We start from the raw sequence: 16,817 nt of genomic DNA, 5'->3' as shown, positions 1-16,817 counted from the left end.
CCCCCCACCCACCCCGCCCCGCGCAATGCTGCTCGGCACCGCCTTCTCCGGCCCGCTCTGCCGCCGCAAGCCGGCGGCGGACGATCTGCAGTCGCCGCTGTCCGGCCCGCTGCGCGCGCTCGAGCTCGCCTTCGAGCAGGCCGACGCGCGCAAGGCCGACATCTATCGCCGCGGCCTGCCGCCCGCCCGCCCGACCCTCCTCGAGCACGGCCCGCTCCGCTTCCTCGTCTCCGCCGCCCCCGCGCACGACGACCTCCAGCCCTACGCCCACCTCCTGCTCAAGCACAACGTCACCCACGTCGTCTCCGTCTGCCAACCCCCGTACGACCCCGACGCCCTGCGCCGCCGCGGCTTCCACCTACACCACCTCCCGTTTCCAGACGGTCACCCCCCGCCGCCCCACGTCGTCGCCGACTGGCTCGCCCTGCTCGACAACGTTTTTGACCTGCGCAACCATGTCGCACGCGCCGCTGCCCGCCGCCCCGCGTCCCCGTCGGGCTCGGACCTGGGCTCCGACTCCTCCGACTCCAGCCTAGACCGCTTCACCGAGACCATCGCCATCCACTGCCCCGCCGGCCTGGGTCGCGCCCCGGTCCTCGCCGCCCTCGCCTTGATCGAGTTTGGCATGGACCCGTACGAGGCCGTCGGCTGGATCCGCGCCCTGCGCCGCGGCGCCATCAACGCCCGCCAGCTCGCTTTTCTCCAGCACTACACCCCCCGCCCGCTCCACATCCCCAACCACACCCGCCCGCGCTCACGCTCGCGCTCCGGCGCCCTCGTCGGCGCACTGTGGCCCACCCTAAAGGGCGCCCGCCCGTTTCGGCCGCGCAGCCCGCAGTCGGGCAAGCACCTCAATGCCCACCCGTTTCCGCTCCAGCCAAGCCGATTTTCTAACGTCTTGGCCCAGTCTCGCTCGTGACAACCCCCTTGAGCGGCCCCTCCGCTCTTTTTTTTTTGTTACACCCCCATTCAACCCACGGTTTTGGTAGAATCTCTTCGAGAGACATTGCATTTCGTTCTCTCGTATTTCCGCTAACAACTAAATATTCATGTCTCATGACATCCGCATTTTTCGCACTGCATCCCTGTCTTGCCCTCGTAAAGCTTTGTCGTCGTACCCGTACGCAGTAACCTTGTGCCGAAGGAAACCGCTACAATAGAAACAAAAAATATCCCTTGATCTTCTCTAGAGGAACCATCTTGAGATCACTTGCTGAACATCTCACACACTGCCCAATAAACCTTTGCCTCATGTACTGTACTGCCCCTTCACACCGCCTGTTGACAGGCGGTCTTGACATCAACAGCCATTAAAATCCCTACCTTGCGTCATTCAAATATCCAGTGACGTGCCAGCCATGCCTGCATGACCATGACACACACATACACTCTTTTGCGCTCCATCCTCCGCTCCCCCGCCTCATTTCTCTCACCAACACACCGCTCATGATACTTCCGATCACCCCCTCTCAGTCTCAAGCGTTCACATACTTTTATAAACGTCAAGCCGGACGCACGATACACCAACAGAAAGAAAAGCTCCCCCTCTTTCTGTCTCTATTTCTGTTTCTCTCTCTCCCTCGCCCGCTCGCCCTCGCAATCTCCTCCTCTCCCGCAGTGCACCGCCGTGCCTGCTTGAAAACCCCTGCTGTCCATCTGTACCATCGCGCGATTCTTCTGTACGCGCTTCTGTCTCTTGACACTGCTGCACTCTTGCCGCAACAGATTTGTTTCACTTTCCCTCACGCACCCCGCAAGTCCGACAAGGGGCACCGCTGATACACTGCTCTTATGCTTGCCGTACCGCCCGTACCGCACGCCTTGCTCTCTTTTCAATATCTCCCCAGTGCTGCGTTGGCCTTGATGGCAACGGCTGAAACGCAACCTTTTCCTTTCCTCCTTCTTCACTTGACATCCTGCACCTCTGAGCGCCGAGGTGTTGTGCGAGACGCGCAAAGGACTCTGCGTCACACCGCACTAGAACTGGGGCGCTACAAGTATTTTTCTTTTTGCGCAGCCCGCGTCCGCCTTCTGATATCAACGTAGAGCGTAGCGTGAGGGGGCGCCAACTCCTGCCTTGAATGCAAAGGAGGTGGAGGGAGGGAGCGGGGCGGGGGGGGGGAAGGCGGCATTTTTGTGCGTGTGGAAACTGGAAAGGATGAAATTTCTAAATTGCTTTTCCATGTCGACAGTGGGAGATGGCAAGCCAATCCGGCCACGCTACCTTTGACGATTCAGCGCCCGTGCGTGCTTACCCTCGCGTCTGTTGCTGTTTCGATACCTGCGACCTCTCTCGGTGAGCACGTGTCCTTTTGCTAAAGATACACACGTTCCCTCTTTTAAGTCAACCCGCGGCTCCAAGGTTCACATTCAGATTCAGATTCAGACGCAGACCGACCGATCGCAAGTCACACGGTGCTGTGCCTCTTGTGAGTTGCCACCTCAAATGAGACGCCCCTTGTACGTCAAAGGTCACCTGTAGTCGGGCGCCACCGCGAGCATGAAGCAGATTTGGCGGCACCTGCGGAGGGCACGGGCCCGCTGGCGTCTGCACCGGATGGAATGGGCGGCGATGCACCGGCCGCTGCAGCCGCCGCCGGGGTACGAGCGGTTCCACACGCGCGAGGCGGTGTTCCCGGGCCTGCGCGACCGGCCGAAGCCGGCGAAGGACTGGGCGGAGTTCCGGAAGCGCCTGCGCGGGGCGTGGAAGCTGTACAAGCACGACTACATCCCGGACCCGGACATCACGGCGCGGGAGGAGCGCCACGCGCGGCAGCAGCAGGTGAAACGCGAGAGAGCGGTGGCTCAGCTGGCGCAAAAGGGCGAGCGGCTCGTGCGCACGGGCATGGACAAGGCCGAAGAGGTCGCGTCTGGCATTGCCGAGGAGGTGCAGGACCAGCGACCGGCGGTCGAGAGGCTGCTGAAGGATCGCGTCGCCGTGCTGCAGGAGGCCCTGACCGAGTTCTCGGAGGGGTATTTCGAAGCCGTGAGTGGGAGGCGCTCGTTTTGGGGCGATTATCCGTACAATGAGAGCGTCGTGCGAAAGGACAACCGGCCGGTAGCGTATGAAGTTGTAAAAGGTGAAAGTGAAGATGACAGTTGAGACAAAAAAGCGACTAAAGCTCTGCAATGTTACTTGCAGGGTGGGTACAAAAGGCAAGCGACTCTCTACGACGTTTTGTCGTGGTTTACTTTGTCTTCGCACACAAGCGGTCTCCGATTCTCCTTGTCGAGGTTGCGTTTGACGATGTCAGTGACGACGCAAGCGGCGCCACATTCCGCGATGAGAGACATGGGAATGCCCAACAAGGGCACGGCTTCAAGCAAACTGTAGACAAAGCCACAACCGGTGAGGTAGCCGCGATAGCGCTCCGCAAAGTAATGTCGGGTCTCCTCCGAATCCAGGCGCGTGTGGAACTCGCGCGTGGCGTCAGTGCCCAGCTCGTCGGCGTCGAGGATGGCCTCACCAACAGACACCAAAGCGTCATCGACGCGCGAAGACTCCAGAAACTGGACCGGGATGGCATGTATGGAGGCGAGGCCCGCTGCGACTGGGGCGCCGAGGACAGGGCGCATGGAAACAAACTTGACAGCGGGAATGGCGATGTACCTGCCGCCCGGGAAGATGCGGTTAATTATGGCGCCGGTTGCCTTGAATAAGGTGAGCTTAGCGACCCTCTTGACCTTGTTCCATTTATCCTTGAGGCTAGTGTTGGTCTTGGGGGTGTCCTTGAGTGCTTGCGCAAAGGAAGGGTTGAGGACCTGGAGGGCCTCGAAGAACATGATGGAGTTTGCGTGGTACTTCTTCTCAAGCAGAAACGTGGTGAGGACGGTGACGATGCGGCCCCAGCGCGAGATGGTCCAGAACAGCTCGGCGGCGTCGTCGGCCGGGTCGCGCAGCAGCAGGAAGATGAGGACGCCGGTGAAGACGTAGGCGATCTGGGCGTTGCGCATCGGGGCGAGCAGGCTCCAGAAGACGCGGCGCAGCTGCTTGGACGAGGCGAAGAGCAGCATGCCGTCGAAGGCCGAGAACATGCCCTTGAAGAAGCCGGCGTAGAAGGCGCCGTGCGACGCGTCCTTCTTCTGGAACGGCGCTGGCGGTTCCGCGGCTGAGGAAGAGGACGCGACGGCAGCCGGACCGGGGGAAGACATGGTGGCGGCGCGCGTTTTGGGGGAAGCTTTTGATAAGCAAGCAGGGGGCGGGGGGGAGGTGGAGATGGAGGAGGAGGAGGAGGGTAAAGGTACCTTCACCCGCCCGATCAATGCGGCAATCATTCTGGTACACGTGTGCACGTGTAACGTATGATTCAGCCGAAAGGAATGCGCGTCCTCTCATTGGTGCCTTTGTCATCATACACCACTGTACCGCATCCTTGTCCTTTGAGGAGGATAGGGATCTGGTACTGTACACTAGTGCCACGCCGGTGGCGTTGCCTTCTACATCATCAACCCACGGCTCACTCCTCCGCCCGCCCCACCGCCAGCCCCACCGCCCACCTCAACAACTTCCGATCCTCGTCCCACCCCACCGTCGCCCGCCCGCCCGCAACACCATCCTTCCCGCGATGCTGCGCGCCCTCGCCACCCGCAGCGTCTCCCTCCTCCCCCCGCGCGCGCGCTTCGCCGCCGCGCGCGCGCAGCCCCTCCGTCCCCTCGCGACGGAGAGCAAAGCGGACGGCTCAGCCGACGCGCCTGCCCCTCCGAACGCCGAGCCTCGCTCTGACCCCGCCGCGGCCCCCCCGTCGGACGAGCCCGCGACCCCGCCCGAGCCCGTGTCCGCGGAGGAGCACCTCGCCAACCAGCTGCAGGAGAAGGAGCAGGAGCTGGCCGCGCTGAACGACCGCACCCTGCGCGTGCTCGCCGAGATGGAGAACGTCCGCATGATCGCCCGCCGCGACGTCGACAACGCCAAGAAGTACGCCGTCCTCCCGTTCGCTAAGGGCCTGCTCTCCGTCGCCGATAACCTCGGCCTCGCGCTCAAGGCCGTGCCCGAGGACGCCCTGCACGACCCGCACAACCACCAGCTGCAGGGCCTGTACACCGGCGTCGCCGCCACAGAGGCGGAGCTGCTCAAGGTTTTTGCCCAGCATGGCATCACCAGGTTCGGAGAGGTCGGCGATCAATTCGATCCTAATAAGTATCAGGCCGTTTTCGAGGCTCCTTCCCCGGACCATCAGCCAGGGACCGTTATGGATATCACCAAGCTTGGATACACTATTGGTGATAGAATACTCAGGCCGGCCGAGGTCGGAGTTGCAAAGGCTCCATAACTGAGCCCTTCATCGTTTGCCGCGGGCTTTCGAAAGGAGTCTCAACGCTCGTCACGTTGTTCCTTCTATCGCGCATTGTCGCACTTTTGAACGTAGCTGTGTCCGTTGGGAAGGACGCCGGCTCGGTTTGCTTGCTTTTGAGGTACGGGTACGCTATGGCCGATGGATCGCCACGCATCACTGCAGTGTGATAGAGGTTCACTGGGAGGAGAAGCGATAACCTATAACCTATTCACAAGCCCTTCTCCCTTGTCAACTGGAAGGCAATGCCACGATGTCGCACCCGGTCCTTTCGTCCCGCAAGTTCTTATCGCCAGTGGTGGTGGTGGAATTGATTCTACCCTCACTTGCAAGTCGTAATCTCAGAAAGCCTCTTTCCGTGACAACGGATAGTAGGTTGTACGAGAGAAAAAGATGTCGAGCTGCATTGTCACAAAAACTCTGTTCGCAAAGGGGGAGGAATGTCTCACACTCTTTCGCATTGCGTTCTAAACTTGTACTTTACAGCCTCACTTACCATTTGTTCATCACACTGAATAAATAACAAACAAGGAATCAAGTTCTTATCTGCGAGGTCTACGATCTACACACTCTACTAAATCGCTACCTATCATATGACTTAGGAAATCCCACACACCAGCATCTCTTCATATCTCAATAGGTGTCTGCTGACCCATCCATGGAGCCGCTCCGAGTCCAGACCCCTTGAGGTTTTGCTGTTCATCTTCATACTCCTGACGAGCGTCGAAACCAGATTCCCTCGACATTGATGAAGTGGATATTGACTGCGGCCCGACACTGAGACGGCTTGCAACCGATTTGACGTACGGTTCTCGTCTTCGTCTCAATTCTTCGAACTCCAGATTCACTGTCACGTTCTCGTCGATACTTTCAAGCTTTCGTGGAGAGCCACGACGCCAGCCTGAGTCTGGAGCAATGTGTGAAGCCGCAGACATAACGTTTGGTCTTGACGATGTCGCCAGAGGAGCTGCCCGTGTCGGTGTCTCAAAGGTTACGGAAGGATGGCCTTCCCTACGAGAGAACATTTCCGCGTGTCGCTGAACCATTGAACTGCCAACTCCTGTGCTGGATTTCTCATTCTCTTTGGATTCCCCGACGTCAGAAACCTCTGTTTCCTCTTCCTCCCTGCCAGCAGAGGCAGTGGCTTCCTGTTCGTAGACAACATCGGTAGGCGTATCTCGGGCAAGGTGTTTTCCGCGAGACCACCATGCGGGCCACGGACCGTCATTCGAAACTCTTGATCGCCCAGCGCCTCCGCCTGTTGCGGGAGCGAGGATATTTCCCCATCGCTCGCCGCCAGCTTGAAAAGTACCTGTTGGAGAATCAGAAGAGTCATTACACAAAACATTCTCACCTGGTTCAGTTACAAGTCTCTTATGGGAAGCAACGTTTTGATCAGGATGATCATCTTTCCACCCACTTCTTGTCACGGTACGCGTGGTCAATTTTGAAACGTCGTCCTCAAAGTTACCTGAATGTTTTGCTTCGTCTTGCAGGACGAAATTGCTTTCATAGGGCGACGGAACTGCTTCTGGGTTGGAGTTAATCGAAATACCTCCATCTGCAGAATGCCTGCCCTTACCTGAGTGCGCGATATCAGGGTCTTGCTCAGCGATGGCCCTTTCCGGAGCACCATATCCTCCCATCGACCGCTCTCCATCGTCTGCTCCTTCAGTGGCTGAATCGTGCTCATAGGTCATAGTCCTAGTCGACTCCGGATGCGTTGTGGGGCCCACCATCGAGGCGTGGGCATCGAACGACTCTGAAGGATTTTCAGCAGCACGCGCTGAGGTTTCCGCGGCTGCAAGGCCAGCTCGACGGATCTCAGCAAGCTCCCTCGCTCGGGTCTCGGCAGAATAAATTCCGTTGTTCTGAATTGTGAAGGTGTCTGTGAATGTGTAATCATCGTTCTGAACCATTCGAGACTCTTGTCCTCCACCTTCTGCCGTAGGCTGTTGTTGCATGTTAAGTTGCATGTTAAGACTTGTGTAGTCAGTAAATGTGTCTGGCTCCGTCTGCGCATCTGTTGACTCAGCAGCATCTTCCACTGGGCCAGGTGGAGCGTCGCCTCCGTACCCGGATCCAGCAAGCAAGGGATCACCAGCTCCTTCATACGTGAAAGACCCTCCGTTAGTTTGTGGTCTGGATTCAAAAGTACTTTGGCCTTCAGCGTATCCCTCTTGGCCCCCTTGCCCATACGAGTGTGTGTCACCATAGTCGCCGGTCCCCGGAGCCAACTCCTCAGTATATCCACCTTGACTAGGATCTCCATAATCCGTCGGTTTCTGACCAGAGTACTGGCTGCTGTACGAATAGGCACCGCCTCCGCTTCTGAATATGGCGAAGAACAGGCAGATCAGCAATAAGAGCACAAGCAGCGCCCCAAGAACACCCATTCCAATCGTGAATCCGTTTCCTTCCGGTTGCGAACTTATCAGCTCCTTGAACTCACCAGCAACAATAACCTCGTTGGCATCTGGATTCACATTATCATCGGAAACATCTGAACCATCTGTTACCTCGATATTGCCTGCGCTATTGTCCGGTGAATTGTAGACCGGCTTTGCTGGCGAAATTTCCCCAGCTGGCTCTGAGGGAGCGGGTAAGGGCTCTTCTGTAGTCACTGTGATCACCTCGTCTGTTCCCGTCGTAGAGACTATCTGTGAGGCTGAGGGAGATGGTGATCCTTCTCCATTCGCTTCTGACTCTGAGCCTCCCCCCACGACGCCATCCTCGTCTCCTGTAGGAGCTGGGCTTGCTGACCCGGTTGGTGTCACCGTTGCGGTAGGTTCCTGACTCGGAGATGCGGAAGGTACTTGACTTGGTCCAGGTGTATTATCGACAGGTGGGAGTACCTCAACTAGTGACGGGGGAGCCGCTGACGGGGGGGATGCCGATGCGGGGCCTGCTGATGGAACCATCTGGACCGCTGAAACCGACGGGACGGGGGACGTGTCCACAATTATAACTCCCTGGTTCGATTCTGTGGAATTTCCAGACACTGCATTGCCAGATTCTTCTGCTGATGTCCCAGTCACTGCATTGCCAGATTCTTCTTCTGCTGATGGAGTGATAGCAGTAGGCATTGACTCGGTTGAAGGAGTGGCCCCCCCATCAGGAGGGACGGCCGTGACCAACGGTGATGGCTCTTCTCCCGCGTTCAAATTGGTTCCACTATTGACTTCAGGAACGAGAGAGCTCTCTGGGTTCTCAGATGTTTCTTCACCATCCTCTAGCTCCATTCCATCTGAATCACCTGGAGATCCTCCATTTATAGCTCCATTGGGTGGGATTGCAGTCACAGCAGCAGTGGTTGTTGGCGCATCGTTGCTTTCCATCGGATCATTCGAAGGTTTGCCAAAAGATGATTCATCCTCATCTGGAGCCTCTGATATTTCCGCATCCTGAGATATTTCCGGCGGCACCCCTGTTGGAGTAGATGTGGGCGCAGAAACTGGTGCAGAACTCGAAGGGGTCGTTGTGGGCCCAACAACTGAAGGAGGGGGAGATGCTTCAGACGAACTTGAGGGCGTCGGTTCAACAACTGATGAAGGAGATGCTTTTGCCGGCTTCCCAATCGCAGCAGATTCACTTGGTTTCACAGTGACCATAGGCGAGGCTTGTGGAGATTGTGACTCTCCTTCGACGCCCAAGGTGGTTTGGGAAAAGTCAGTTTCAACTAACTCAACAGAGGCCTCCGGTGATGGAATAGAACCGTTAAATTCAGACGTTAAACCAGGACCAACAAGAATATCTTCTTCTGATGATTCTGGGTTTGCATCTGGGAGCGAAATAATCACCCCGTCTTCTTTTGGAAGCGGAGAATTTTCAGGGGAAGCACTTTCTTCTGGCACAGACGTCGCACCTTCTGATGAAGGAGTCGGTAGTGATGGCGGCGGTACTGAAGGACCGGATGACTCATCAGTTGCTATTGATTGTGGACTGCGCGAGGGTTCTACAGTCTGTACTTCCGGAGAAGGAACCAGTGGTTCTGGTGTCCAAGTCGGCTCAAGGCTCGGCATCGCTGGGGAAGATTGTTCTGGCGATTCATCATCAGACGTAGAAGGAACAGAGGGGTCACGAGATGGTGGATCAGGTGCTCCAACGTTCACTTGTGCTTTCATATCCCGTCCATCACCTGCACTGTTACCAGTCGTTGCAGAAGATTTGTCAGGAACTTTTGACGGCAGCAACTCATTGGTCTCGGAGACGCCTTCGTCAAGGATGCAGACAGCTGAAAGCATGGGCAAGTTGTTCTCTGATGTGAACGAAATTTCGAAACGACCAGTCGAGGATGATGGTTCGACCCCGTCAATACGCAAATCAAACGCTGTGTTACATCCGACTTCCTTGTAAACATCGACAGTTTCAGTATCCGAGCCTGCAGTGACATCGAAGACTCGAAATCCATCCTTACAGGCTGGCTGGAATACTTCTGCGAAACCGAGAATGAAGGACTTCTTCGTTGAAGGACTACTTGCTTGTACCGAAAATGTGAATCGAGTTCCGAACACGTGAGTTCCATACACTTGGTCGTATGGGGTACCCTTCACGACGGCGAAGGGGTTCGTGTAAACTTCGACTCCTTCTCCTAACTCAACGTTTGCAAACCCGTCAACGACTTCATCTCCAAACTTGAAACAGGCATCATATGTCGATGCATCTGGTGTGCTTGGCCCGGATGGAGCTGGAGAGAGGCTTGAAGACGTAGGCGGAGGTACTGCTGTAGGAATAGATTGAGAAGGAGCGGATGTATCTACATCGGAAAAACATATGACCGACAACATCGAATCGCCCGATATCGAGGAAAGCGACAGGTCAATGGCTCCGTTTTGTGGAATCACACTGTCAAACTCAATTTGTTCAACAGCTTCACATCCAGCAGTCTTCATCGCATCCACAAGCTGAAGATCACCCCCTACCGAAACTGTGAAAACCCTAAATGCTCCCTGACTACCAGCAGCGCATGCTTCTGGATACACTTCCGCAAATCCAAGCACAACGTTCTGAGGATTGTCGGATGACACGTCAAGAGAGTAGCTCCAGTCATCCCCGAACAGGTGATATTGATATGCTGGCGGAAGTTCAGGGTTTTTAGGTCCAGACCCACGATAAAGGAAGGTATTGCCTTGTACTGCAGTCTTATCATATGGAGTATATCCGCCGATAACCTTTGGGCCAAAGTTAATACATCGAAAGTCTTCACCTGGACCCACTATGTCTGACAAGTTTGGAGTCGAGGTCGAGGAATCTGGAACAGAGGAAGGCTGAGGAATGGGGCCGGAATTGGTTCCCCCTGTTGGGCGATAGCACATTGTGTTCAGGACCGCTTGTTGGCCGAAACCCCTAAAGGCAGCTGTTATGAAGTTGCTCTCCGCAACAACGCCATCGAAACTCTTTTTCAAAGCTTTTCCACAGCCAGCTTCTGACATGATATCAATGATGGTACTCTCAGATCCAATTGTCACTTCAAACTTCCTAAATCCAGCAGTGCTCCCGGAGTCACATGCGACATTATAAACTTCAGCGAAACCCAGAACAAAATCGTATGTCAGCCCTGAATCAACCAAAACTTTGTAAGACCATGACTTTCCATAAGTGTGTGACAAATATTGCGGTGCAAGATCTGGGAAAACCCGGCGGGGAACTGAGAATTTCCCGGTTTCGCCACTGAAGAGGGTGGTATCTGGGCTCTCAAACCCTGAAACTGTTCCATCACCAAAGTACAAGCAGGTGAAATCGGTACCGGAAGAAGCAGATTCAGAGGAAGGTACAGACTCAGAAAGAGGCGGAATTGCTGTCGCATCCGGTTTGTTCGCGGGTGAGGGCGGAATTGCAGTTACACCTGCTTGGCTTGGAGCTGCTGGCGGGACTGCGGTAACGTCAGCAGCTTGCGGTAGTGATGAAGGCGACGCATTCACCGCAGAGGAAGTTGATGATGCTGGGGATGGAGCAATAGCGGTGACTACGACTTTGGGAGTAGAAGAAGCCACTGGATTGGTTGTGGAATCCGCTGGTGGGTCATCAGATCCTGGCGGTGGTATCGCAGTTGCTCCAGCTGGGGGCACTGCTGTAACAGCTGCATTGTTAGTCGTCGTATTCACCGGAGATGCATTCGGGATTTTGCTACTAAGTGGGGATCGTTCTTGCCCTGCCTCAGGAGATGTTTGCATCTCGCCTTCCTCAAATGACGCTGGCTCTGGAGTGAGCAAAGGAATTGGAGTCAAAGATACAACTGCTGGTGACGGCGACGTGTTAGGCCCTGAAACGACTGGCGAAGGAGACGCAGTTGTATCCTCGGACCCAGAAGAAGTCGCCGAGTTCTCAATACTTGGTTCTTCCACAATGTCAGGAGTGGCCTTGACAGGCTTCTCGATAGCAAACATTGGAGATGGGGAGCCCGAAGCAGTTGGCTTAGCTGCGCTAGCTCCGCCAGCTCCAGTGACACTTGGACTCGTCACCGGGAGAGAAGCCGAACTTGACGGTGTTGGTACAGTCGATCTGTAAGCTTTAGGAGAGGGCTTCGCGGAAACAGAAGCGCCCTGCGGCTTCGATGACGAGGGCTTCACAGAAGCAGAAGCGCCCTGAGGCTTCGATGACGGAACAGGGGTAGAGACTGGCTTATCTGCAGGCGGACTTTCTACCGGAGTTTCTTCTAGCTCATTTTCATTAAGAAGCTCCTGCGAGTTAGGTTGCACAGACTGTTTTCCCGGTGGTTGAGAAGGGTTGACTGTGACGGCTTCCTCAGGTCCAAGCATCCCATCGTTGCCAGGAACCTCTGATGTCGCGGGGGGCTTTGAGGTGATAATCATAGGGGAGGGCTCTGGAGTGAGACTCACATCATCATCCTGGGAGGGTTCCTGGCCGCCTCCGCCAGTCCCATTCGGTGCGTCTTGTTGAAAACTCGGACTTGGTTTCACATGAGATCCGGGTTTATCACCGATGTTCTCCGGGTCTCTAGCGTGTTTCTCCCCGTCTTCGAGTTCCGGGACTCCGTCCTTTTTCCGGACAACGGGAGTCTCAAGCAAGTTGACGAAAAAATCTTGCCAGGACGCTAGATGTGCCGTAGAGGTGCGGGGGGCAGAATGGAAAGAGGGGTGGGATGAAACGGGGTGAAGGAAAAGGGAAAGGAGGGCCGCGCAGAGGAAGAGCGCGGCCGTGCGTGAGAACTGCATATCGAATATGTAGGATTGGGAACAGTTGTTCCTGCTGGGTGAAGACAAACAAAAAGAAGGTTAGTGGTTCCGCGCTCGGAAAGACCCGCAACTGGCTGGGAAGGAGATCTCTGGCGCAAGATGAATAGAACAAGAACTAGCAGTAGTGGATGCAAGCAAAGCAGAGTCGACAATTAGCTCGCAAAGACAAATGAGCAGGCAACAAAAGTGGGGCTGCTGAACAGTGAGAGTGAGAAGTGAGAGTGAGAAAGAAAGTGAGAGTGAGTGTGAGTGTGGGCGTCGAACACAAAAAGAAAGCGATGTCCGGGAAGGATGGCAGGAACACAAAAAGAAATCGGTGTCCGGGAAGGATGGCAGCGACGTCTGACGGCCAGTGGAGTGATGCAGAAGCACTAAAGACATATCAAAGGCTAGAAAGATGAACGTCAAAGGGCGGAGAGCTCAGAGAAATGTTGGTAAGACGTAGGCTTGTTATTGTTAGTGCGTGACGTTACGAGTAGCAAATGATTGAAAAAACCGGCAGAAAGTCTCCTCTTTGGGGCCATTCGTCAAGGTGGATCTCAGATTCGTTATGAGCTGTCATGGCCCGAGCAAGGGATGTGAAACGAGTCATAACGGTCAGGGCAGTTGCATCGCTATCCTCCCCTTGTCCATTGGTCGACAGAGACGTTATGAAGACACTTGGCTGTATCCTATTGAACTTTTAATTATGTTTTGTATTTTCATTGGCTGTGTGTTAAGGTGATCGGCCCCCTGGCTGGTAATCATAACCGTACACCTTCCACCGGCGAAATTTTATGCACAGATCGAACTTGTCCCGCATCTGCTCATTCCGCATAGGCACTCGTTACGCCTTGTCTCGAGTGCTCCGCACTGTTTTGCATCGCGTCCCACCTCAAAAAGTGCTTGCTCATCTTTGCAATATTACGTCCGAACGGTAAATCTCTGGAATTGGCGACCTGGGGAATCTGCCCGTCCACACCACAAGTGGTACTCCGGCCCATGCCGTTTAATGTCATGCGCGTTGCCATCCATACAAATATTTCTCTTCTCTACCAGTACAGGCGCGTGTCTTGCAAGCCTAATTGTCTTCTATCGAAGGTGAGCCTGTCTTGATGAAGTACGCTCTCTAACCAGGGCGCAGCAGCGCCTACGTATTTACAACTACGTCCCAAACGGCAAAGTAGTTGACTTCATCTCCAACAAGAAGCGAAATACTGCCCTTGCGACCTCAACACGGAGATATGTCCATGACCATTCCATCCCGTGTATGTTAAGTCCAGTAGTTCACTGCGATCGCCCCACAGGGGCCGCTGCTCTACACTATACATACATTACAAGTCAATGTGCACTTCAACTGCTCTGTATGAACGACATCCGGGTGGCAGACGTTGACACCAGTCTGGAAAAATAAATATCTCTCTTCTTATCGCGGCCACCAGCGAGCCCATTGTCACGCTGTAAATCAAAGTGGTCGGAAAGTTGGCAAGATGTTGAATTGATGCAATGAGACACAAATTTGAAGCCTGCTGCCGTTGAAGACAACTTTCTCTGTAAATGCGTAAGTGGCGACAACTATTGTGTGTATTCTCGAACAACAACGCAATCTTGGAGGTCAGGAAATGTGACCCTCTAGCAGTTTTGCGTTTATATGACTCGCATTGAGAGGTACGTAGATCCCACTTCGCTTTTTGTTGCAGATGAGTACATATCACTAATGAGAGACACAAAGATACCATGGCTCTTTCGATATGTTGGACCAACAACCATAGCTCAGACAGACGAATGAACATCGCACAGAGTGATGACACGCCGCACAAGACAAGGTGGTGGCTTCCCTGAACGTCGAAATCTGGCTTCTCTCCATTTTGTGGGGAGAACGGTTTCCATTTACATCCTAACATTTCACATGCCCCTAATCTTGTCGCGAAACTAAAGTTCATAAAACATGCTGGAGGCGGCAGGCTGCCTGCCTCACACAACAGCGAGCATTCATTCCACATCAAGTTCCACAGTTACCTAGAAAAAAGTTCTTCTACATCTAGATTTTCTTTTTGATTTTTTCAGTAATTTTTTGACCAGCCAAACATCTTTGTTTCTAAACTGAGTCCCACAGAGCAAGCACGTCCACCCCTTTGTCACGAGCACGACGTGCAGGTGCGACAGCGTGAAGCCTAGCATCGCGTCAACGTTATATCTCCATGCGCGACCCGCTTCACCTTAGCTCGCTTGTGCCACACCAACTATTCGCGAATTTCTTCGCAATACTTGCCCATAACTATCATCTTGTCCAAGACATTCGCGTCCTCTTTCAGCGCCTCTTGCAGCCTTCCCGGTCGAGCAAGGTCCCGAGCCATGGGTGCTCCTATGGCAAGGCGGAGAACACCGAAGCCTCCAAGCTTAACGGGCTGTCCGACCATGCATCTTAATGATGCGATTTTGCGCTCTTCTTCGGTCGCATGCGAAGGAAGAATCTTTGACGCATCGATTGTTAGGTGCCGGTGAGTCCGACGAAGCGTACCCGCATCTAGGTGAGCAAGTCCACACTTTGTCAGAAACTTGATGCTCACAACAGAGTTCACTCCGCCGGCACGAGTCATGTCACCATCACATTCGGCGCACTCGACATCAATCAACTCCAGCGCTGGGCGTCGCTTGCAAACAAGATTCCGCACACCATAGACCCACTCTCGCATCGCTACTTTCACACTGTCACCCATTGCTGTGAACATTTCCATCTCGGTAATCCCACATATCCAGCGTAACAACAAGCCAATATTTTTCGGTCCATGCGGAAGACTATTGTGCAAAGCCGTGATGGACTGCGGTACTTCGTGCCTTGTCAAATAGTCGCTCAAGCCTAGCGGCGTAGGGCCATCCCTCAGGACACCCAGAGAAGAGTCTTTTGGTACAAGAACGGCACCACAGAATCCCGGGGCGGAAAAGAACTTGCTAGACGTCACGAGAATCACCGCACCACGTTGGAGAAACCAATCGAGTTCCGTTGATTCTGAACGACATTGACAGGCGTCAAGGACAACGAGCAACCTTTCGCCCAGGTCTAGTTGTAGCCTTTCAAGAAGCTCCTGACTTGGAAGGCGTAGTCCAGTTTTAGACCCATCGACTGCATGGACGACAAAGCATGACCGCCCGACCTGCTCATGTTCGCGAACAACGTTCATGACGAGCTCGTCATAATTATCAATCAATTGACCATCATCACTTCGAGGTTTAAGCTCCACGACCGTTGTTGCAGCCGGAAAGTCAGCGATGAGATCGCCGTTCTTCACAATTTGGCCGCTGGGTGCGAACTCACTGAAATGTCGGCCTCCAGCGGCAGGAGCGGTTCCGGAACCGACTTCGCCGGCAGCAGCTACAATATTTACCACGCCCGTGCACGCCAGCTCCCTCGCTTTAGCAGCGGCAATCGCCAACGGAATCAACTCTGCGTCGGAGCCGGAGGGATGCAAGATGACTTCATGAGGTACAGATATTTGCAAGACTTTGGATAGGCGCGAGCGAATGTCGGCGGTGCAGGTCCCGAAATCAGTGCGACCATTCCAGAGACTACGGAGCGCGACTCGCGCAGCTTCGAAGCCATCTGGAGTCGGTGATGAACAGGTGCAACTGCCACGGATGACGACTTCTTTCGGCAACGGGCGCGGGGGACAATAGTATTTATTCACACCGGCGTCGTTGAGGTGCAGACGATCATCGCCACCTTCGGTGAGATGGCGAGAGACGCACTCGTCCAGAGCAGCATCCTCCAAGGTGTCGAGAGCGGCAGCGAGCCCTGACTCAGTGATAAGGTTTCCGGACGGATCCGGGGAAGGGGAGGTGACGTCCATGACATGAAACTGGAAGGATCCACGCTCCTTGGAGTATTGGAGGTGCGGAGAACCCGAGACCCAAGCGGCGCCACGACCTTTGAGCCACTCTAAATGGACTGCCTCGTTGAGCGAGCCGCACTGTTCCTTCGGTACGGTTGGTGGGCGAAGGACGAAGGCTACACCGTCACTCTGCTGCGGTGGGTTTGAGGGCTGGGCTATATCGATGTAGGAAGACTGATGCGACTGATGCGAGACGGAACGATTGACGGTCGATGTTGTGGCAAGCGGGGCGGTTGTTGGATACGAAGAGTCGACGAGCTGGAAATGGCCACCCCGGTCGATGAGTCTTGCTGTGATAGCGTTACGATTGAGCAAAGACGAGCCAGCCTCAAACGTCATCTGTGATGCAGGGAGTAGGTCTGCTCTTGACCCTCGTGAAGGCGATGCAGTCGTAGAAATGGCCGACGTCGACCTGGGCCGCTATACTGGCCGCGGTCTTGCAAATGACGCGACGGAGTTTG

The 16,817-nt window shown here is 54.8% G+C and overlaps 6 protein-coding genes; 2 read left to right on the top strand and 4 right to left on the bottom strand.

Annotated features, from left to right (window-relative positions):
* Positions 1-162, bottom strand: part of CHC_T00006221001 (hypothetical protein) — a 522-nt gene extending 360 nt beyond the window's left edge. Inside the window, exon 1 of the mRNA XM_005718638.1 lies at positions 1-162. This exon is cut by the window's left edge and continues 360 nt beyond it. Within this exon, the coding sequence (XP_005718695.1) occupies positions 1-162 (162 nt within the window).
* Positions 163-625: 463 nt separating this feature from the next.
* CHC_T00006220001 (hypothetical protein) lies at positions 626-919 on the top strand. The gene has a single exon (XM_005718637.1). It carries the CDS (start codon positions 626-628, stop codon positions 917-919), a length of 294 nt encoding a protein of 97 aa, XP_005718694.1.
* A 2,229-nt stretch (positions 920-3,148) lies between these two features.
* On the bottom strand, positions 3,149-4,275 carry CHC_T00006219001 (hypothetical protein). XM_005718636.1 is given in 2 exon segments: positions 3,149-3,168; positions 3,169-4,275. 1 exon segment carries the CDS (start codon positions 4,273-4,275, stop codon positions 3,169-3,171), a length of 1,107 nt encoding a protein of 368 aa, XP_005718693.1. The 3' UTR covers positions 3,149-3,168.
* Positions 4,276-4,565: 290 nt separating this feature from the next.
* CHC_T00008372001 (Heat Shock Protein GrpE) lies at positions 4,566-5,270 on the top strand. Its single transcript, XM_005718635.1, has one exon. The coding sequence runs from the start codon at positions 4,566-4,568 to the stop codon at positions 5,268-5,270; it is 705 nt and encodes a 234-aa protein (XP_005718692.1).
* Positions 5,271-5,384: 114 nt separating this feature from the next.
* On the bottom strand, positions 5,385-12,054 carry CHC_T00006218001 (hypothetical protein). XM_005718634.1 is given in 4 exon segments: positions 5,385-5,917; positions 5,918-6,603; positions 6,763-11,792; positions 11,990-12,054. 3 exon segments carry the CDS (start codon positions 12,052-12,054, stop codon positions 5,918-5,920), a joined length of 5,781 nt encoding a protein of 1,926 aa, XP_005718691.1. The 3' UTR covers positions 5,385-5,917.
* A 2,249-nt stretch (positions 12,055-14,303) lies between these two features.
* CHC_T00006217001 (hypothetical protein) lies at positions 14,304-16,314 on the bottom strand. XM_005718633.1 is given in 2 exon segments: positions 14,304-14,709; positions 14,710-16,314. The coding sequence occupies 1 exon segment, from the start codon at positions 16,312-16,314 to the stop codon at positions 14,710-14,712; it is 1,605 nt and encodes a 534-aa protein (XP_005718690.1). The 3' UTR covers positions 14,304-14,709.
* Positions 16,315-16,817: the final 503 nt, after the last annotated feature.

The sequence above is a fragment of the Chondrus crispus genome, genomic scaffold (assembly GCF_000350225.1).
Source record: "Chondrus crispus Stackhouse genomic scaffold, scaffold_38, whole genome shotgun sequence".
NCBI classification, from domain to species: Eukaryota; Rhodophyta; class Florideophyceae; order Gigartinales; family Gigartinaceae; genus Chondrus; species Chondrus crispus.
Note: the sequence above shows the minus strand (reverse complement) of the source record. Positions and strands in the feature narration are given on the sequence as shown.

Coding starts and splice junctions, on each gene's coding strand:
- CHC_T00006220001 (XM_005718637.1), top strand. CDS start 626: ATGGACCCGTACGAGGCCGTCGGCTGGATCCGCGCCCTGCGCCGCGGC.
- CHC_T00006217001 (XM_005718633.1), bottom strand. CDS start 16,314: ATGGACGTCACCTCCCCTTCCCCGGATCCGTCCGGAAACCTTATCACT.
- CHC_T00006219001 (XM_005718636.1), bottom strand. CDS start 4,275: ATGATTGCCGCATTGATCGGGCGGGTGAAGGTACCTTTACCCTCCTCC.
- CHC_T00008372001 (XM_005718635.1), top strand. CDS start 4,566: ATGCTGCGCGCCCTCGCCACCCGCAGCGTCTCCCTCCTCCCCCCGCGC.
- CHC_T00006218001 (XM_005718634.1), bottom strand. CDS start 12,054: ATGGGATGCTTGGACCTGAGGAAGCCGTCACAGTCAACCCTTCTCAAC. Junction 11,793..11,989: donor AACCACCGGGAAAACAGTCT/GTGCAACCTAAC, acceptor TAAAGCTTACAG/ATCGACTGTACCAACACCGT. Junction 6,604..6,762: donor AGACGAAGCAAAACATTCAG/GTAACTTTGAGG, acceptor ATTCTCCAACAG/GTACTTTTCAAGCTGGCGGC.